This window comes from Pongo pygmaeus, chromosome 9 (assembly GCF_028885625.2).
Source record: "Pongo pygmaeus isolate AG05252 chromosome 9, NHGRI_mPonPyg2-v2.0_pri, whole genome shotgun sequence".
NCBI lineage: Eukaryota > Metazoa > Chordata > Mammalia > Primates > Hominidae > Pongo > Pongo pygmaeus.
Genome location: NC_072382.2, coordinates 20,847,510 through 20,864,291, shown reverse-complemented (window position 1 = coordinate 20,864,291; position 16,782 = coordinate 20,847,510). Strand labels below are relative to the sequence as shown.

Here is a 16,782-nt window from a genome sequence, read left to right as displayed (position 1 = left end):
CTTACAAATGAGGAGCTAAGGTTGGCAGAAGTTAAGCAATGTGTTGAGATCACAGAGCCAGTAACTGGTGGAGCCAGGATCCAGACTGAGATCTGTTTCTCTCCAAAGCCCTTTTTACTTTGTCAGGCTTGCAAAGGCCTAGACTTTCATCCTTAAGGATCTTGCTTTTGGCTCTGTACAAAGTGTACATATCCCTGGGTGCGGTAATAGGATAGGCAGTAAGGGGGCTGAAAGGTAGCTATGCAGTCAGGGCTTATGACCCTACAGATGGGAGTGGGAGGCTTGGAAGGCAGGAGACACACTGACCGTGTCGTGGGGGCTGGTTGTAGTTCAGGGTGGGGACAGATGGAAACTCTTTTGAGCAGATGCAGCTGACCCAGAGTAAGGGGAGAGCTGTGCAGGCTCCTCTCTCACCTCCAATCCAGGAAATTGGGAGGTGCCAAAGGACAGCTTTCAAGAGAGATGGTGGTTTGAAGGACCACCTTTAGCTGCTGGGCCGCCAGTGCTGTGCCTGCAGCTCTCTTGCCTCAGTGGAAGAGGGTCTCCAGCCCCTCCTCGAGGTTTCTTACTGCTCATGACTTTCATGAAGCTACCCAGAAGGAACCTAATCAAATGTCCATCTGTCACTAGCCAGCAGCACCTGCAACCCAGCTCAGACACATCTGTCTCTGTGGGGGCAGAGGCCCAGCACTTCAGCAGGGGCCAGTGATCAGCAGGTGATCCCAGGCTCTGGGTTGCTCTCAAAGGCTTCAGCAGGTGCCCAGATCACAGGCATAGCTACTGGGGAGGCATGCACTTAATCTTCAAAATCCTTGTAGGACAGGCATGGTGGCTCATGCCTGTAATCCCAGAATATTGGAAGGCCAGGGCGGGCCGATCACTTGAGGCCAGGAGTACGAGACCAGCCTGGGCAACATGGCGAAACCCTGTCTCTACTACAAATACAAAAATTAGCCAGGTGTGGTGGGACATACTTGTAATCCCAGCTACTTAGGAGGCTGAGGCAGGAGAATTGCTTGAACCTGAGAGGCAGAGGTTGCAGTGAGCTGAGATCATGCCACTGCACTCCAGCCAGGGCAACAGAGCAAGGCTCTGTCTCCAAACCCTCCATGTCTCACCATGGCCACTTACGCAAACAAGAAGCCAGTCTCCCTCCCTCCCTCTGCCCAGCCTTCTGAACACCTGTATTCAACCCATGGCAACTTCCATAGGAAGTCACTGAGCACAAACTCATGTACCCAGCACTGAGCTAGGAGCAACATAAGGTTCAAGAATTTTGTAAGGAAGCAAGACTAAGTGCACAAAAAGTCAGATGATACAGGAATATCACTGGGAACAAAAGTGAGCATCATAGGTAAGGGATCAGCGGGTGGGGTGGAATGCCAGTTCAGGAGAAGTGTTTGACACTTGGTAGATATTTATGAAATATTTGTCATACAAATGAATGAAAGAATGAATGAGCAAAAACTTGGAAATCAGGAAAGAAGATTCAAATGGAACTGTCAGATCTAGAGCAGATCTTAGAAATCATCTGGTCCAACCCACAGAGGGTAATGACTGGCCCACAGTCACACAGCAAGGGCTGGAGTGTGGACCAATGGACTCCGTGTCTGCGGCTCTTTCTACCTTCCCACTTTTGCTGCTTGGGCTGGGTCTGAAGGATGGAGAATGTGATTGGCCAAATACCCAGGGAAGACAAGCTAGGAGTGCAACATAGGCAAAGGGAATGGCAGGGGTCAGGGCCACATGTGAAGGGAATGTGAAAAGGGGGAGGAGGGAAGGTTCATTTAGCACCTACTATGAGGCAGGCACCAGCATGGCATGAGCTGAGAGAAAATCTCTGCAGGGAAAGCCTGGACAAAGAGGCGGAAAAGCAAGAACAGCCAGAGAGCATAAGGAGCCGCGAAGGTCAGGCCAAGGAGGCTGGCTGGGCGGGTTTTGACAGCAGAGGATGTCCAGGTCGCGGGTTGAGTGTTTGGTGCCCTGGTACATTTCTTTTCCCCAGCTCCCACTTGCTCATCCAGGCCACAGAAAGTAGAACACCAACCTCTGGGGCCTCAACAAAGCCCAGAATAATTTTCTTACCCAGATTCTTCTTCCTGTGTGTACCTGGGTGGATTCTGAGGGGTCCCCAGCTTCCCAGAGCTGGCACATGTTGTCCTAGGAACTGCCAAGGGCATCCTCCATAGTCCCGTGCACCTGTGCCTTCCAGCCTTGTCCTCCCTACCCCACCTGGAAAGCAGAGATGACATTGACAGCGCCAAGGAGTGCAAGCTCAAGGTGGCCCTAGTCTCACAGTCAGGACTGCCCTGCTTCTTGAAGCCTCCAGCCTGCCTGCTTCCCCTCCAGGAGCCCCATTTCCTGCTCTCTGCAGCTCCAGGGCTGCCAGACGCCTCGGATGGAAAACAAGCCCAGCCCCATTTCCTCTGTTTAACTGCTCGAGCTACTTGCAAAATGCCTGCAAGGGGAAGGCAGGGCCCTGCACAGCCTCCTTCCAGAATAGACCTTGGCCTGGTGGACAGAGTCTCCGATGAGGCCACAGCATATAGGACCCATCTTGAGGCATTCAGAGATAATGCGTTGGAGGGAAACTGTGGAAAAGTGGGGACTGAGCCTTGGGAGCATTACATGGCTGTATCCCCTACCTTAGAGCAGCAATAGGATGTTTTATTTAAGAGCACAGATTCTGGGGCTAGATTCTCACTTCTACCACTTACCAGCTGGGTGACCTTAGACAGGTAAGCTTAGCAGCTCTGTGCCTTGATTTCCCCATCTGTAAAAGGAGGAAAATAAGGCCAGGTGTGGTGGCTCACGCCTGTAATCCCAGGACTTTGGGAGGCCAAGGCGGGCAGATCACTTGAGGTCGGGAATTCAAGACCAGCCTGGTCAACATGGTGAAACCCCGTCTCTACTAAAAATACAAAAATTAGCTGGGCATGGTAGCGCACGCCTGTGATCCAAGCTACTTGGGAGGCTAAGGCACAAGAATCGCTTGAACCTGGGAGGCAGAGGATGTAGTAAGCCGAGATCACGCCACTACACTCCAGCCTGGGTGACAGAGTGAGGCTCAGTCTCAAAAAAAGCCAAAAAAATAGCAAAAAAAGGAGGAAAATAACAAGATCTACCTCCTAGAGTCATTACGAGGATTCAAAGAGCTATGTTACATATTCAGTAAGATTTTTGGCACAGAAATGTTCAGGAACTATTAGCCATTGTTTTATGATTACTGAGTATTAATTATTAATTGCATAGCATGCATTTATTAAACAAATATTTACTGAAAAATATTATGTTCCCGTCATGAGGGACACAAAGGTGATTACAGCACCAGATGGAGGTTTTTAAGGGTCGGGATAGCATCTTGGAGGGTTCTGTAGCATAAATGTTTATTGAACAGAACTGATGCTGTTTCTGTCCTCGAGAAATTCACAGTAACAAACACATATACAACTAAAGAACTAGTTATAGAGCAGGGTGATTAAAGAATGCTTGAGGAAGGTACAGTTTCCTTCCTAGAACCAGTCCTAAGAATAAAGAGTGAATATATGCCCTACTATTTGTTTACCAAATCCTCACAATGGCCTTGAACTCCAGCACAGTTTGGCCTCTGGAGATCTTTCCAGCTCCTAACGCATTCCCCCTGGCTCCCTGTTCTCTGGCCGCGCTGGCCTTTTTGTAGTTCTCCAGACACAAGTACATTCCTTGTTCCATGCCTTTGCTCTGACTCTACTTCCACCTAGAATGCTATTCTCCCAGATAAGTCACATAGCTCACGCTCCCCATTCATTCAGGTCTGCTCTCAAATATCACCTCCCCAGAGAGGCCCTCCCGGATCCCCTCCCCCTGCCTAAGTCACTCTCATCACTCTTCTCTGTTCCTTTGGCTTCATTTTTCTTTACAGCACATCTTTTTTTTTTTTTTTTTTTTTTTTTGAGACAGAGTCTCATTCTGTTGCCCAGGCTAGAGTGCAGTGGTGTGATTTCAGCTTACTGCAAACTCCACCTCCCGAATTCAAACGATTCTCCTGCCTCAACCTCCAGAGTAGCTGGGATTACAGGTGTCCACCACCACACCCAGCTAATTTTTGTACTTTTAGTAGACAGGGGGTTTCACCATGTTGGCCAGGCTAGTCTCAAACTCCTGACCTCGAGTAACCCACTCGCCTCAGCCTCCCAATCTTTGTGGCACATCTTGTTTGCTGACATACTGTAAGTAGATTGTTTCCTGAATGTCTTGCCCACTAGAATCTAAGCTCTGTGGGGACAGAGCCCTGCTTCCTTGTTTTTAGAGCTATGCTCTCCGATACGGTGCCTGAGGCACAGAAGGCATTCAATAAGTATTTATTGAATGAATTAATTTGTCAACCTTCCTATCTCTTCTTTATTCCTCAGATAACACCATGAGCTCAATTTTTTTTTTTTTTTTTGAGACGGTGTCTCACTCTTGTCGCCCAGGCTAGAGTGCAGTGGTGCGATCTCGGCTCATCGCAATCTCCACCTCCCAGGTTCAAGCGATTCTCCTGCCTCAGCCTCCCAAATAGCTGTGATTACAGGCGCCTGCTACCACGCCGGGCTAATTTTTGTATTTTTAGTAGAAATGGGGTTTCACCATGTTGGCCAGACTGGTCTCAAACTCCTGACCTCAGGTGATCTGCCCACCTCGGCCTCCCAAAGTGTTGGGATTACAGGTGTGAGCCACCATGCCTGGCCTATTACTCCACTTTACAGATGAGAAAACTGAGGCTCAGAAAATCTCCCTGGCACATGTATTCATTAGTTTATTTGTTTATAGCCTACCTTGTCCCAAAAGTTATTTAGAGGACTCTGAGAGGTTTATGACCTGATCCAGGCCACACAGAGCTGGTAAGAGGCAGAACAGAACACATGCTCATGTCTCCAGGCTCCATCCTCATTGCTCATTTCTCTACACCACCTTCCTGTATGCCCAGCCCTGTGTAAGATGGTATGCCGCACACAGAAGTGCTAGGAAGAGAGCGCTCTTTGAGGGCTGGGCACACCCAGCCATTGTACCTGGTGGTTGTCATAAAGTGGGAGACCTCAGCAGGACCAAGAGTTGAAAATCAGACAGGTTAAATGGAGAGGAAAACCAGACAGGAGCCCAGGTGCAGATTCCAGCCCAAGCAAGCCCCATGGCTGCCTCCTGGCTGCTGGTCTGGGCTTGTCCCCACCTGCCCCTTGCTTTCCTGTGCAGCTCTTCACGGCAGCTGGCCCCAGCCAGCGGAAGGCGCCTATGAGCCCTGAGCCTGTGGTCCTCAGCTTGGGCGGCCAGCGGCCTCTAGCAGGCCACCCCCCGCCGACCCCACCCCCGTCAGGAAGTGCCGAAAGAGGAAGAGAGTCGCCGGGCAGGATGAGCGCACTGGGGGCTGGCCACAGTGCCGGGGGAAGTTGCAATGAGGCCTCAGCTCTGGGCCCAGTGGAGGCGCTGGGGACGGAAGAAGGGGAGCGGCCGGGGGCACTGAGGCAGATGTGGCGCTACCGCTCCTGGGACGTGCCACAGATCCCACCAGAGGCACCCCAGACACAGTAGGTACAAGGGGTGGCCTGGGAGTGGGCATGGGACCTCTGTCCCTCTATGAGCCTTTTATCTGAGATGGGGGGTGACAGAAGTAGGGTCACCCATCTGTCATCCAGCACTCTGCAGAGGCACAGAGTAGGGCAAAGGAGTTATTGGCAGGGTGCAGGGAGCTCTGATGTTTGGACTGTGTGGGGGAATTGAGCTCGAGAGAGGCCAGGAGTTGAGCAAGCTAGCAGTGGGGGGATCTGGGAAGAGGAGCCCCCCCAGGAGTGTGGCACTGGATGCTGGAGATTTCTGACCCAGCTGCAAGGCCTTGTGGAGACTCCGTGGGGTCTTCAGTTGCCTCTGATCTCTTCTCTCAGAGCTTGGAGTAAGAGCCATTAGGAAATTTCCCCAAAGGGACCCATGCACCCCAGAGGCCAGTTGTCAGGCATACTTGGGGATTGATCTGCCCTCCTCCTGGCCACCCTGGCACCAGTTGCTGGCTGGAGGGCTGGAGCCCCACCTCCCTGATCAGACCTTCTCCCAACTTGCAGGAAACTGGGAGAGGGTTCTGGGCCTCAGAGTGCTGGTTCTTCCTCAAAATCACAGGCTTGCCCGCAGGACACAGCCCTAAGCATTGGCTATTTGCGGCTGACTAAGCCTGGAAAACGGGCTGCCAGAACCCAAGAGGGGAGGATGAAAGCGAAGGTGACACAGGATGTGGCTTGGCAGAGAGGCATGCATACAGAAATAGTGGGCAGCTGGTGCGGGCAGCAGGGTGGTAGGGTTTGGGGAGGTGGAAGACCATGCTTCCCAGCTCCTGGCCTCCCTTCGTCAGCCCTGCGGGGGCCATCAGAAACAGCCCCGGTGTGTGTGATGGCTGTGCTCCTACAGGTGACTGCTTGGGTTCCAATTGCTCTCATTTCTGGAGGGAGACGACCTCGGCTGCATTGGGGGGGTGTCTTTGTGTGTGCATGTGAGGTGTATTTCTGGATGGGAGTGTGTGCGTATGCACACACATACATATGTGTGAGGGATGTGGCAACCGGTAACCATTGTCCTGGGGGTATTTGTATGTAGGAGAAAGGTGTGTGTTCTGTGTGGGCATGTGTGCTTGTGAATGAGAGTGTGGTACCTGTTGTCCTTCTGTGTATTTGTGAGTGTGTAAGGGCTGTGCAGGTGATTCCCGTAGCATATGAGATCTATAGGTTCTGTTGAATATTATGTCAGGAAAATGCGATGTGTTGGGCATGGGTGAGAAGGTTGGAAACCATTGTGAATAGCTGTGGAAGGATGACTTTGTAGGAGAAACTTGTGAGTTCTTTGTTGGTGTGTGTGCGAGTCATTAAGTGACTTTGGTCACCGAGTGCGAAAGGCTGGGGTGGGAAGTGTTGGTTTAAGTAATGAGTGGGCATAATTGTGTAAGGGATGTGTTTGTTCTGCGTGCATGGGGAGCACTGTGTGACTTTTGTTCCCCTGGGTGCGATTTGGGGGAGCCAAGGGGGTATGGGTGGAGATTGTGAGTGGCTATGAGTAGGCACAGGGTGTGCGAGAGCGAAGGGGAGGTGGTGACAGCAGCCCTCGCGAGTGTACACTTGTGAGCGTGCAGTTGTTTGGTAGCGGAGGGATCGGGGGAGGAAAGACTGCGCGTCTGGGTGCGCGCAGCGCGAGTGTGCCAGGCCGGGAGATTCAGTCCCATCCAGGCGGGCCGAGCCGGGCTGGGGGCAGGGCTTTCGGCTGCCCCGCCCATTCATCGCCCCGCCCCTCGGGCCGCCCCAGCGGGCTGCAGCGCAGCGGGCGTCCGGCAGAGGGCGCTGCGGGCCCGGTGCCACCGCGCGGCCGAGGGGGCGTGCTCGGCGGCGGGCAGGCAGCGTCCCGGCCAGCTATGCGGGGTCCTGCGGCCGCGGCTGGCGGCACTTCCTGGAGCGGCGGCGGCAGCCGCTTCCCGGGCACCTGGGCGTGGGGAGCGGGGGCGCGCGGCGCGGGGCGGGCGGAGCGAGCGCGCGCCATGGAAGTGGCGGGCGGCGCGGAGCGGGCGTGTTGAGCCCCGGCCGCCGGCCCGGCATGGGCGTCTCCCGCGGGCCCGCCGCCGGCCGGGGCTAGGGCCGGATGGAGCCGCGGGACGGTAGCCCCGAGGCCCGGAGCAGCGACTCCGAGTCGGCTTCCGCCTCGTCCAGCGGCTCCGAGCGCGACGCCGGTCCCGAGCCGGACAAGGCGCCGCGGCGACTCAACAAGCGGCGCTTCCCGGGGCTGCGGCTCTTCGGGCACAGGTGAGCGGGGCGGTGGCGGGGCAGGCACCGAGGCTCCGGCAGATTACCGCGCCTGCACCGGGGGACATTCATCGGCCACTGGGGGTCCGGGCCACTTCGGTACTGACACTGAGTCGGGGAGACGCTGGCACCGGCGGCACGAGCCGTCTCGGCGTGGGCACCCACTGGGGGTCATCCCCCAGGGCCGGGACACGGGCAGGATCAATCGGCTTGGCTCTGTCACTGGGTAGGGGTCATTCCCTGGCACCGGCAGTCTAATGCGCCTCATGTGTAGTACGGTGGCAGGGTCGGCTCCCAACCCTCCAGCAGGAAGATGGAATCACCCCAGCCCCCCGGCACAAGCAGGTTGGGCCCCCAGGACTGGTCACCCACGCCTTCTTGGCACTGATAGAACAGGGCCTCTCTGAGCCTCCTGGCACCACTGAGGTGGGGATCACACCACCCTTTGGAGTTTCGTGGGACCAGGTTGCCTACCACCACTGCGTGGCATCTGCAGAACGTAGCCCCGTTGATACCGTCACCATACATGGCTTGTCCCCAAGCTCTGGTCACTGGTTTAATTGTTCAACATGTTAAGCTTCTCCTTGGGGTTGGGGGTGCCTGATCATCTGCCCTACCTTGCTCTTAATTAGCAGAGAGACCCCAGCCCGTCCCTCTGCTAGGCAGGCAGCATGTCTCTCTCTACCCTCTTCCAGCCCATGCTGGGAAAGGGATGGGGTGGGCTGGAGTCTGGAATCTGTGCTGGCTGTTCAAGCTTCATCTTGCCCCCTCCCCCAGCATTCCAAATGTCACCATCTTGTGCCTGTGACAGAGCTTCGACCAGGACTCTAGCGGGGAACTGGGGGGGAGGGTGTGGAAAGACTGAGTGCAGGCAGTTCATGGCAAGTGTGCTGCTCTTGGTCGTGAGCCGCTGCCTCCCCTGGCAGCCGTGGTGTAAGGTAAGGGATGTGAGGCCCCAGGAGTACCTGACCTGGCTCCCTGCGCTGCTTCTTGACCAATCCCTGCCCTTCCCTGGTGGCCAAGGAGCTGGTAGCCAATCAGCCAAGGACCCCAGAGTCACCTCAGACTGAACTCTGACCACCTGGAGTCTGCCCAAGGCCTCCCTCTCACTTTTCTGCAGCTGCCCAGACTTGGTGGCATTCACCCCCACCCCGCCCCTAGCTTTGCCCTGCCCCTTCCCTGGGTAGACTTTACCCACCAATAACATGGGCGGTTTTCTCCTGTCGTGTGGGCTAGCATACCCGTGATGCTGACTTGTGCCCTCTACCTGCCTCACCCGGGCCAGGGCCCACTCTTTGCACCTGCACTCTGTCTCTGAGCACATGCACAGATCTGGATTCTTACACTGGCAGATGGAGCTCCGTGGGCTCCTGTGTTACCACGCAGGCTTCAATGTCATATAAAACAGGGCAGGGAGTGAAACTTCCAGTAGCTCTGTTTTGTCACCCACAGCCCTGCAAGATGGAGCAGTTTACACCCAGCTCTGCAGGATGTAGCCTCCAGTATTCACAGGCTCCGCAGGGGGAGGGAGGGGCGCCACCAGAGGCTTCCTGTTGCTGCCCACAGGGTATTAAGTGTTGGGTTCTTCTGACCTGTGGCTGTGCCCCTTCTGAAGGGCACAGGTTTGTGGGTATAGGGATGAGCACATTCGGGAGGAAGAACAAGAAACCAGAGAACCAACAGATACCTTTATGTAATTCTCTAAAGTAAGCAGGGTAGGTGGTATTCTTCCTTTTGTAAAAAAACAAACAAACAAAAAAAAAAACAATTTTTTGTAGAGATGAGATCTCACACAGCATTGCCCAGCCTGGTCTTGAATTCCTGACCTCAAGCAGTCCTCCCACCTCGGACTCCCAAAGTGCTGGGATTACAGGTGTGAGCCACCACACCTGGCCTGTTTCTCCATTTTTATAGATGAAAGAAACACAGTCAGAGGGGATTTGCTCAGAGTCACATAGCAAGGAAGAGATAGAGATAGGGTTTGAAGTCAAGTTGGTGTGATTCCAAAATCCACATCCCTTTCTCTATACCAGGATCCCAAACGGAATATCACAATGGCCAAGGGAGCTTTAAGAAATACAGATTCCTAGATCTTACCCTTGGCATGTCTGACCCATCAGGTCTGGAGGTGGGGCCTGGGCATTGTTTAAAGCTTCCCAGGTGATTCTGATGTCCCATCAAGTTTGAGAAGCACAGTAGTCCGTCACCCTGGGGAGTGTAAGTGCTCTTATAGGATGCCTGATGAGAGGAAAGAAAATTCAGCAGCACCTCTGGAAGCATGTAAGAAGTGTCCCTTGTTTGGGAACACTGTGCTGGGGATAGTAGGGCCTTCAGAAATGAATACATTCAGAGAACCCAGTAGTGTCAGGCAGAGAGCAGCAAGGGAAAACGCTTTCTCCTGGCAGGCCTGGGAGCTCACTGGGGCTGGCCTCCTTCCCTTTGACTTGATGGGGACAAGGGTTGGGGGCTGGGGGCAGACATGTGGAAGGGTGGAATAGTACACCTGCTCTGGGTTCTGCCCCCTCCAATGCTGCTTGGCTAGTCCTGCTACCTTTGTTTGTTGCAGCCTCAGGTAAAAGTCCTCGAAGCCCCAGCTGAAACCAGCCCTTCATCTTATCCCAGCTCCATGCTGGCTCTTAAACCTAGCTCTTGCTTCTCCCCAGTCGTCCACCCTCTGCATCTCCGCCATCCCGCCCCCTCCCCACCCCACCCACATACACACATCCAGCCTTGGGGCTGAGGGGCCCGACGGGAAGATCAAGGGTAACAACTAGGTTGGCAGTGGCTGCTGAAGCCAGGTGGAGAATTCTGCATGCGGACCCTGGCTCATGGGGAGAGTTCCAGGAACAATTAGCAGTGTCTGCTGTGGGCTTGGCAGGGGGTCTTGATGGCACGTGGGCCACATGTTTGCCATCCTGGCCCCTCTGGGTAGGACAGTCTCTGAATGGCAGCCCCTACGGGGCTGAAAGAGGCTTTTCCTTAAAGTCCATCTCTGCCCCACACAACTGGCGTCATCCTCTCAGAATCGGGGGGTGGGGGGGCAGCTTGCCATCTCTTTTTTTTTTTTTTTTTTTTAGCTCAGTGAGCCATGATTCTCCCCAGCTTGTGGATTCCTCCCACCCCAACTCCATCCCACCTTACTTCTTGCCGGAACTATCAGTCTCCTCCCTGAGGAGGAGGAGGAGGAGGAGGAGAGGAGGTACAGGCCCTACTCTGATCCCAGGGTATTTAGTTTTCCTCTACCCTGAGCAGAGGGCAGGCAGGACCTTTCCATTTAAGCTTCTGTTGACCCTAAGGATTGGGCAGCCAGGAGTGGGAGAGAAGTGAACTCTGTCTCCTCCTCCAGGACCCACCGGGAAGGAGGACCCGTTTATCCTCTGGCCTGGTCTCAGCAGCCTGATCCTGGCAGGTCACAGGGCTTGTGGATTAGCGGGTTTTACACCCCAGGGGCATCAGAAATTACCTGGCACCTCATACATGTAGACATAAGGAGCCTTGGCCTCAGAGCCCCTGGGAGCCTGAGCGTCTGTGCCGCCATCCCCTGCCCTTCACGGTGCTCAAAGTCACAAGCTCCCAGAGGGCAGGAGGCACACCTGCAGAACCAGTGTGAGACAATGGGTCCCATTTAGAGGCACTGCCGCACGGCCCCGTCGAGCATGGCCCTGAAGTCAGGGCTGCAGAGGGTGCCCAGCGGGTGCCTGGGCAGAAGCAGCCCCTGTTTGAGTTGGTTCTGCAATGAATAGGGAGGGACGTGTTGAGGGACGCCTCTTGCACAGAGGTGAGAATCCTGTCTATGGCGCCAGGGTGTCTGGGAGCGAAAGGAAACCTCTTTGAGTGGTTTGTCTCACCTGGGCTAATGCTGGGAGCAGCCCAGGTTGCTGTGAGAGGCAGGGACAACCTAGAATCCTTGGGTTCCAGCAAGTTTGGGAAAGAAAAATGGGCCTCAGTGGCCGAGCTGTGTTCATCTCACCGTGTTTGCTCCCCACACAAGGTCAGGTGCCAGAGTATACAGCTGGCCCCGGCTGGGGACCCAGTGTAGAATTCTCACAGTCTCCCTCTGTGCCAAACGCTGTCAGGGGAGGGAATGACAATTCTTGTCATTTTGTCTCCATGCCATACTCCAAAAAGGTCAGATCCGGGGATGTGGAGCTGCCCAGGATTCTTGGTTGGCATAGGAGCTCGAGAGTTGGTGTCCCCTCAGGCAAGGACAGAGGAAGGACTTAGTGACCCCTGGTGAGAGAAAGCTGAGGCTCCAGGCAGCTGGGCTGGGGGAGAGTGTGAGAAACGGGCCTGCCCTCCTCGGCTCCCTGGAGGCCTTTCCAGAATTCGCCAGTGGCCCCCCTGGGCAGAGGTGGAAGTGGAGTTGTAGGTTAGCCCTGAGTCTTAGGCCGCGCGGGCCCCTCGGAGAAGCAGGGATCCGGAGCCCTTCCACCCACATTAAGGCAGGAGAGAGTTGGGAGGTGCGGAAGCAGCCCCTGGAGGCTGCCCTGCAGTGCCGCTGGAGCGACACAAGGGGGCGACAGCTGCCGTTGTGGGAGGCCGGTGGGCGAGGAGCTTCTCCTTCCGCCAGTCCACAGGCCCACGGGGACCCGCATGCACTCCCTGGAAGTTACCTGCAGATCTAGCTGCCGGGCGGAGCCAATCAGCGCGGCCCAGGGCAGGCTGGGCGGGTGCCTCTAGCCTCCTGGCCCCACCCCTGCCGTCCCCTGAGGCCCAGGCCCAGCCAGGTGGCCTTGACTCAGCCAAGGTCTCGCAGCTAGCCGGGGTCATCTGGGACTCCCGCGCTGGGCTTCCAGGGCCGTGTTCATTAAGGCCTCATCACAGGACCGGGGACAGCCTGACCACCTCTCCTCCCTGCCCCCTCTGCCTCCTTGAACAGCCCTCTAAGTCAGCTGCGGGGGCAGTGTGTGCAGGAAGTGGGATCTGCCGCACCTGCGGCCGGGGTCTTACGCTCCCCGAGTTCCTGGGCCACCCCTGAGCGGTACCAGGCACTCATTCCTTGCTCTCCTTGGCTCTCCTCTGTTCTGTGTCGGGGTCAGCTCCACATCCGGCCTGCAGTGTGGGTCTCAGCACAGGACTTGGCTGGCACTTGGGTCACAGGTGTGGAGGGTAGGCCAAAACAGTAACCAAATGCCCTGGAAGAGCTATCATTCTGCCATCTTTCCTCTTCACCCCCTTCCTCGCTGAAACACCAGAGACGTGGTTAGCTCGGGAAAGCAGGTTCGAGTGAGACCAAGGGCTCTGTGGCCGCGGAGGGGAGGGAGAGGCTGAAGAGACAGGAGTGGCGTTCCAGCTCCTCTGTCTTTGGTGATTAACAGCTGCCAGAAGCTTGTAAATTCATCAGTTTCGTGTGATCTTCATAACATCTTTGTAGTTGGTTTGATTCCCATTTTGCAGATAAGAAAACCAAGGCTCAGAAAGGTCAGGGGCCTGGCCAGGATCCCCCAGCTCACACTAGAGCCCAGCCCAAGGATCTTCTCATGACGCTGAGCCGCTCTACTTAGGAGTACTCTTTTCTTCTATTATTTGCCACCCCTAAACTGGGAAGACCTAAGAAGAGGTTTGAGTGCTCCATGGGGTTTAGTGAAAGGTCTTTGCCTCCTGTGCTAATGGTGTGAGATCCATGAGATAATCTGACCTGGACCCCAAAGGAGAATGGCCACCAAGATCCCTCAAGTCAGGGGGAGCAGGCTGGACTGGGAGAGACCGTTGGTAAAGAGACTGGGGCTGTGAGCCCGTCGTCATGTGGCGTCCGGGCTGGGTCTGGCGTGGAGGACAAGTCTGATCTTTTTCCTTGCTTCAAGGGCGCAGGGAATCTAAAGCCCAATGGACATGCTCAGAGGAGCCCCCATACCACCCAGGGGTCAGTGGCTGGCCTGGGGCAGGGAAGATCGCTTCACTCGTACCCAGTGCCTCATGGTGAGAGGTCTGAGAGGAGAGGGAGGGCCCCAGCATCCTCCTCATCTACACTGAGACCTCCTCCCCTTGCTCCTGGCAGAGCACCAGTTCAGAGCTCCCACACAGAGGCCTCTCCCCTGCCGGGGATGAGCCCATCTCAGCACATGCCAAAATAGCTGTCTGGGAGCCTGGGCCCGCACCGCCCACGCCCCAGCATCTCTCGGGTTAACAGCTTGCCTGTCTCTCCGCCCCCTTCCCCAGCTTGCTGACATTTTACAGAGAGAGGCAGGGGCGGTTGTGAAAGGGGGCAAGCTGGTTCTTGCTCCCCAACCCACACGGACACCCCACTGACACAGCCTGCCACCACCCACCCACCTCTGGAAGGCATCCCCTTGGGGGAGACCTTCCTTCCATCCTGAGGACCCTGAAAGGGTGAGAGACAGGCTGCCAAAACCATCTCTGGTAGACCCAGGGAGCTCTAGGGGGCTGGTCTCCCTCAAGGGGTCTTTTGTAGGACACAGGATCTCCCTCTGTCACCCAGGCTGGAGTGCAGTGGCACAATCATAGCTCACTGTAATTTCAAACCCCTAGGCTCAAGCATTCCTTCCACCTCAGCCTCCCGAGTAGCTGGGACTATAGGTGGGGGCCACCATACTGGGCTCATTTTTTCTTTCTTTCTTTCTTTTGTAGAGACGAGGTCCTGCTATGTTGCCCAGGTTGGTCTCGAACTCCTGGCCTTAAGTGATCCTCCCACCTTGGCCTCCTGAGTTGCTGAGATTACAGGCCTGAGCAACTGTGCCCAGCCTCTGGAGTCTTTTTAAGAAATGATTTTGAAATCTTTCTAAACACATTAAATATCTTGCCGTTAGAAAAGTGTGCGGAATAAGGTGACACCTACTGCCTAGCTTGGTTGGAGCTGAGCATTAGGCCATATTTGCTTTAGGTAGAGATGGAGGCCCCTGTGTCGTCCTGCCTGGAGGAAACCACAATTCTGATTTTGGTGTGTGTGATGTTCTTGTGCCTGTTTTTAAAATTGTCCTACACAGGTATTCATGCCTAGCAACATACAGTGCTGTTTCGTGTGATTTTACTCTGGTTTAAATGGTATACCAGGCATATTCTGCATTTAGGTTTTTCCCTCAATATTGTTTTGGAGATTTAACCATCCTAAACATGAATTCTCACGGATCCATTTTAACCTCCATGTCCGATTCCGTTGTGTAACAGCAGCTTATTTGCCCAGGCTCTGTTGACGGACACTTGGGTGGTTTGCAGTTTTTCGCTGTTGCAAGCGATCCCTCTGTGTTCTCTCCACCAGTGCTTGCTCACAGGGTGTGCGTATTTTCAGCTTAGACAGATGTTGCCAAATTGTGCTCCGAAGTAGTTGTCCTAATTTTTAGGCCTCTGGGTTTATTTTTTAATTTAATTTTATTTTTTTGAGACAGAGTCTGTCGCCCAGGCTAGAATGCAGTGGTGTGATCTTGGCTCATTGCCAGCTCCGCCTCCCGGGTTCAGGCCATTCTCTTGCCTCAACCTCCCGAGTAGCTGGGACTACAGGCACCCGCCACCACGCCCGGCTAATTTTTTGTATTTTTAGTAGAGACGGGGTTTCACCATGTTAGCCAGGATGGTCTCGATCTCCCGACCTCGTGATCCGCCTGCCTCCGCCTCCCAAAGTGCTGGGATTACAGGCATGAGCCACCGCGCCGGGCTATTTTCTTTCTTTAAACTTTCAGTAAACTGGGGAATTGTTTCCCAGGAACAAACACTTTCTCCTTCAAGCCTGCAACAGTCACCTGAGAGAGATGAGAGTGGGCGTTAGCCCTATTCATCAGATCAGGAAACTGAGGCTCAGGCAGGTTAAAAGGCTTAGCTTGAGGTCATGTAGCTGGTCAGAGGCAGATCCTCTGGGCCTTTGAAGCTAAACCTACTGTGAAGGCCTTTGTCCCCTGTGTGAGTAGTATGGAAGCCTGGAGAGTGGGGTGGGGCCCTGGGGGCTGATGAGAGAGAGCAACATGGTCAGAAAGTTGAGGGGGGAGGTGTTAATTTTTTTGTTTTCCTTTTTTTGAGATGGAGTTTCGCTCTTGTTGCCCAGGTTGGAGCGCAATGGCGCGATCTCGGCTCACTGCAACTGCTGCCTCTGAGGTTCAAGCGATTCTCCTGCCTCAGCCTCCCAAGTAGCTGGGATTACAGGCATGCGCCACCCCACCTGGCTAATTTTGTATTTTTAGTAGAGATGGAGTTTCTCCATGTTGGTCAAGCTGGTCTCGAGCTCCTGACCTCAGGTGATCTGCCCGCCTCAGCCTCCCAAAGTGCTGGGATTACAGGCATGAGCCACCGCGCCCGGCTGGGGTGTTAATATTGAATGAGGGGTGAGGGGGAAATGCTTCTCCCAGCAGATGGGGAATGGGAGCCCTCTGCAGACACAGGAGAAGACAAGGATGGGACGGTCACCAGAGAAGAGTGGGGGCCCGCGAGGGGTTTATAACAAAGGGGCCCCTTTGGGAGGCTAAGGGAGACATATCGGCATTCCCATCAGGGATCGGTTTCAGTGTTGCCTCTGAGACACCAGAGCTCAGCCCAGACTTGTCCACCCAGCGCAGCAGGAAGTTCTCGGGAGCTGGCCCACTCCTGGGGCTCTGTGCCCACCTGAAGCCTGTGCTGTCAGCGGGATCCATGAGGCTGAGTCCAGACCATGCGCTGTTCCCTCCATTCACTCTTCAAACCACACCCGGCACTTCTACACTCTGGGGATGCCATTAGAAGCAGTGTGAGGCCCTGGGGCTCACAGCCTGGCCGGGGATGCAGACTTGCACATTAGTGCTGATCGCCCAGGGTCTGAGAGGAAAACCATGAGGGAGAATTCACTGAGTAGAGAGGGGAGTGGTATTCCAGGTAGGGAGACCACCGGATGCCACGTGGTGCCACGTGGAAAAGGGACCCGCGGTGTTTTGTTTGCCAGAAGCATCCAGGGTGGAGCCTGAGGGGTGGAGGGTATGTGCCATGGAACACACTACTGAGTTCAAACCCCAGCACTGCAGCATGTTGTTAGCTGCACGACCTCAGGCAAATGACTTAACCGCTTTGTCTCTCGGTT

The 16,782-nt window shown here is 54.9% G+C and overlaps 1 protein-coding gene across 8 annotated transcripts in view; it reads left to right on the top strand.

The window, feature by feature from the left end:
* DGKZ (diacylglycerol kinase zeta) overlaps positions 1-16,782 on the top strand; it is a 47,337-nt gene that overhangs the window by 6,968 nt on the left and 23,587 nt on the right. For 2 of the 8 annotated variants that reach the window (XM_054439759.2, XM_054439757.2), the window contains exon 1: positions 5,353-5,543. The exons of 2 other annotated variants lie outside the window; for them this stretch is intronic. In XM_054439759.2, the coding sequence (XP_054295734.1) occupies positions 5,368-5,543 (176 nt within the window). In that variant the 5' untranslated portion in view covers positions 5,353-5,367. Of the gene's footprint in view, positions 1-5,352; positions 5,544-7,424; positions 7,788-16,782 lie in introns of those variants that run through there. 4 more of the 8 variants (XM_054439761.2, XM_054439760.2, XM_063671917.1 and 1 more) reach the window with 3 other exon arrangements.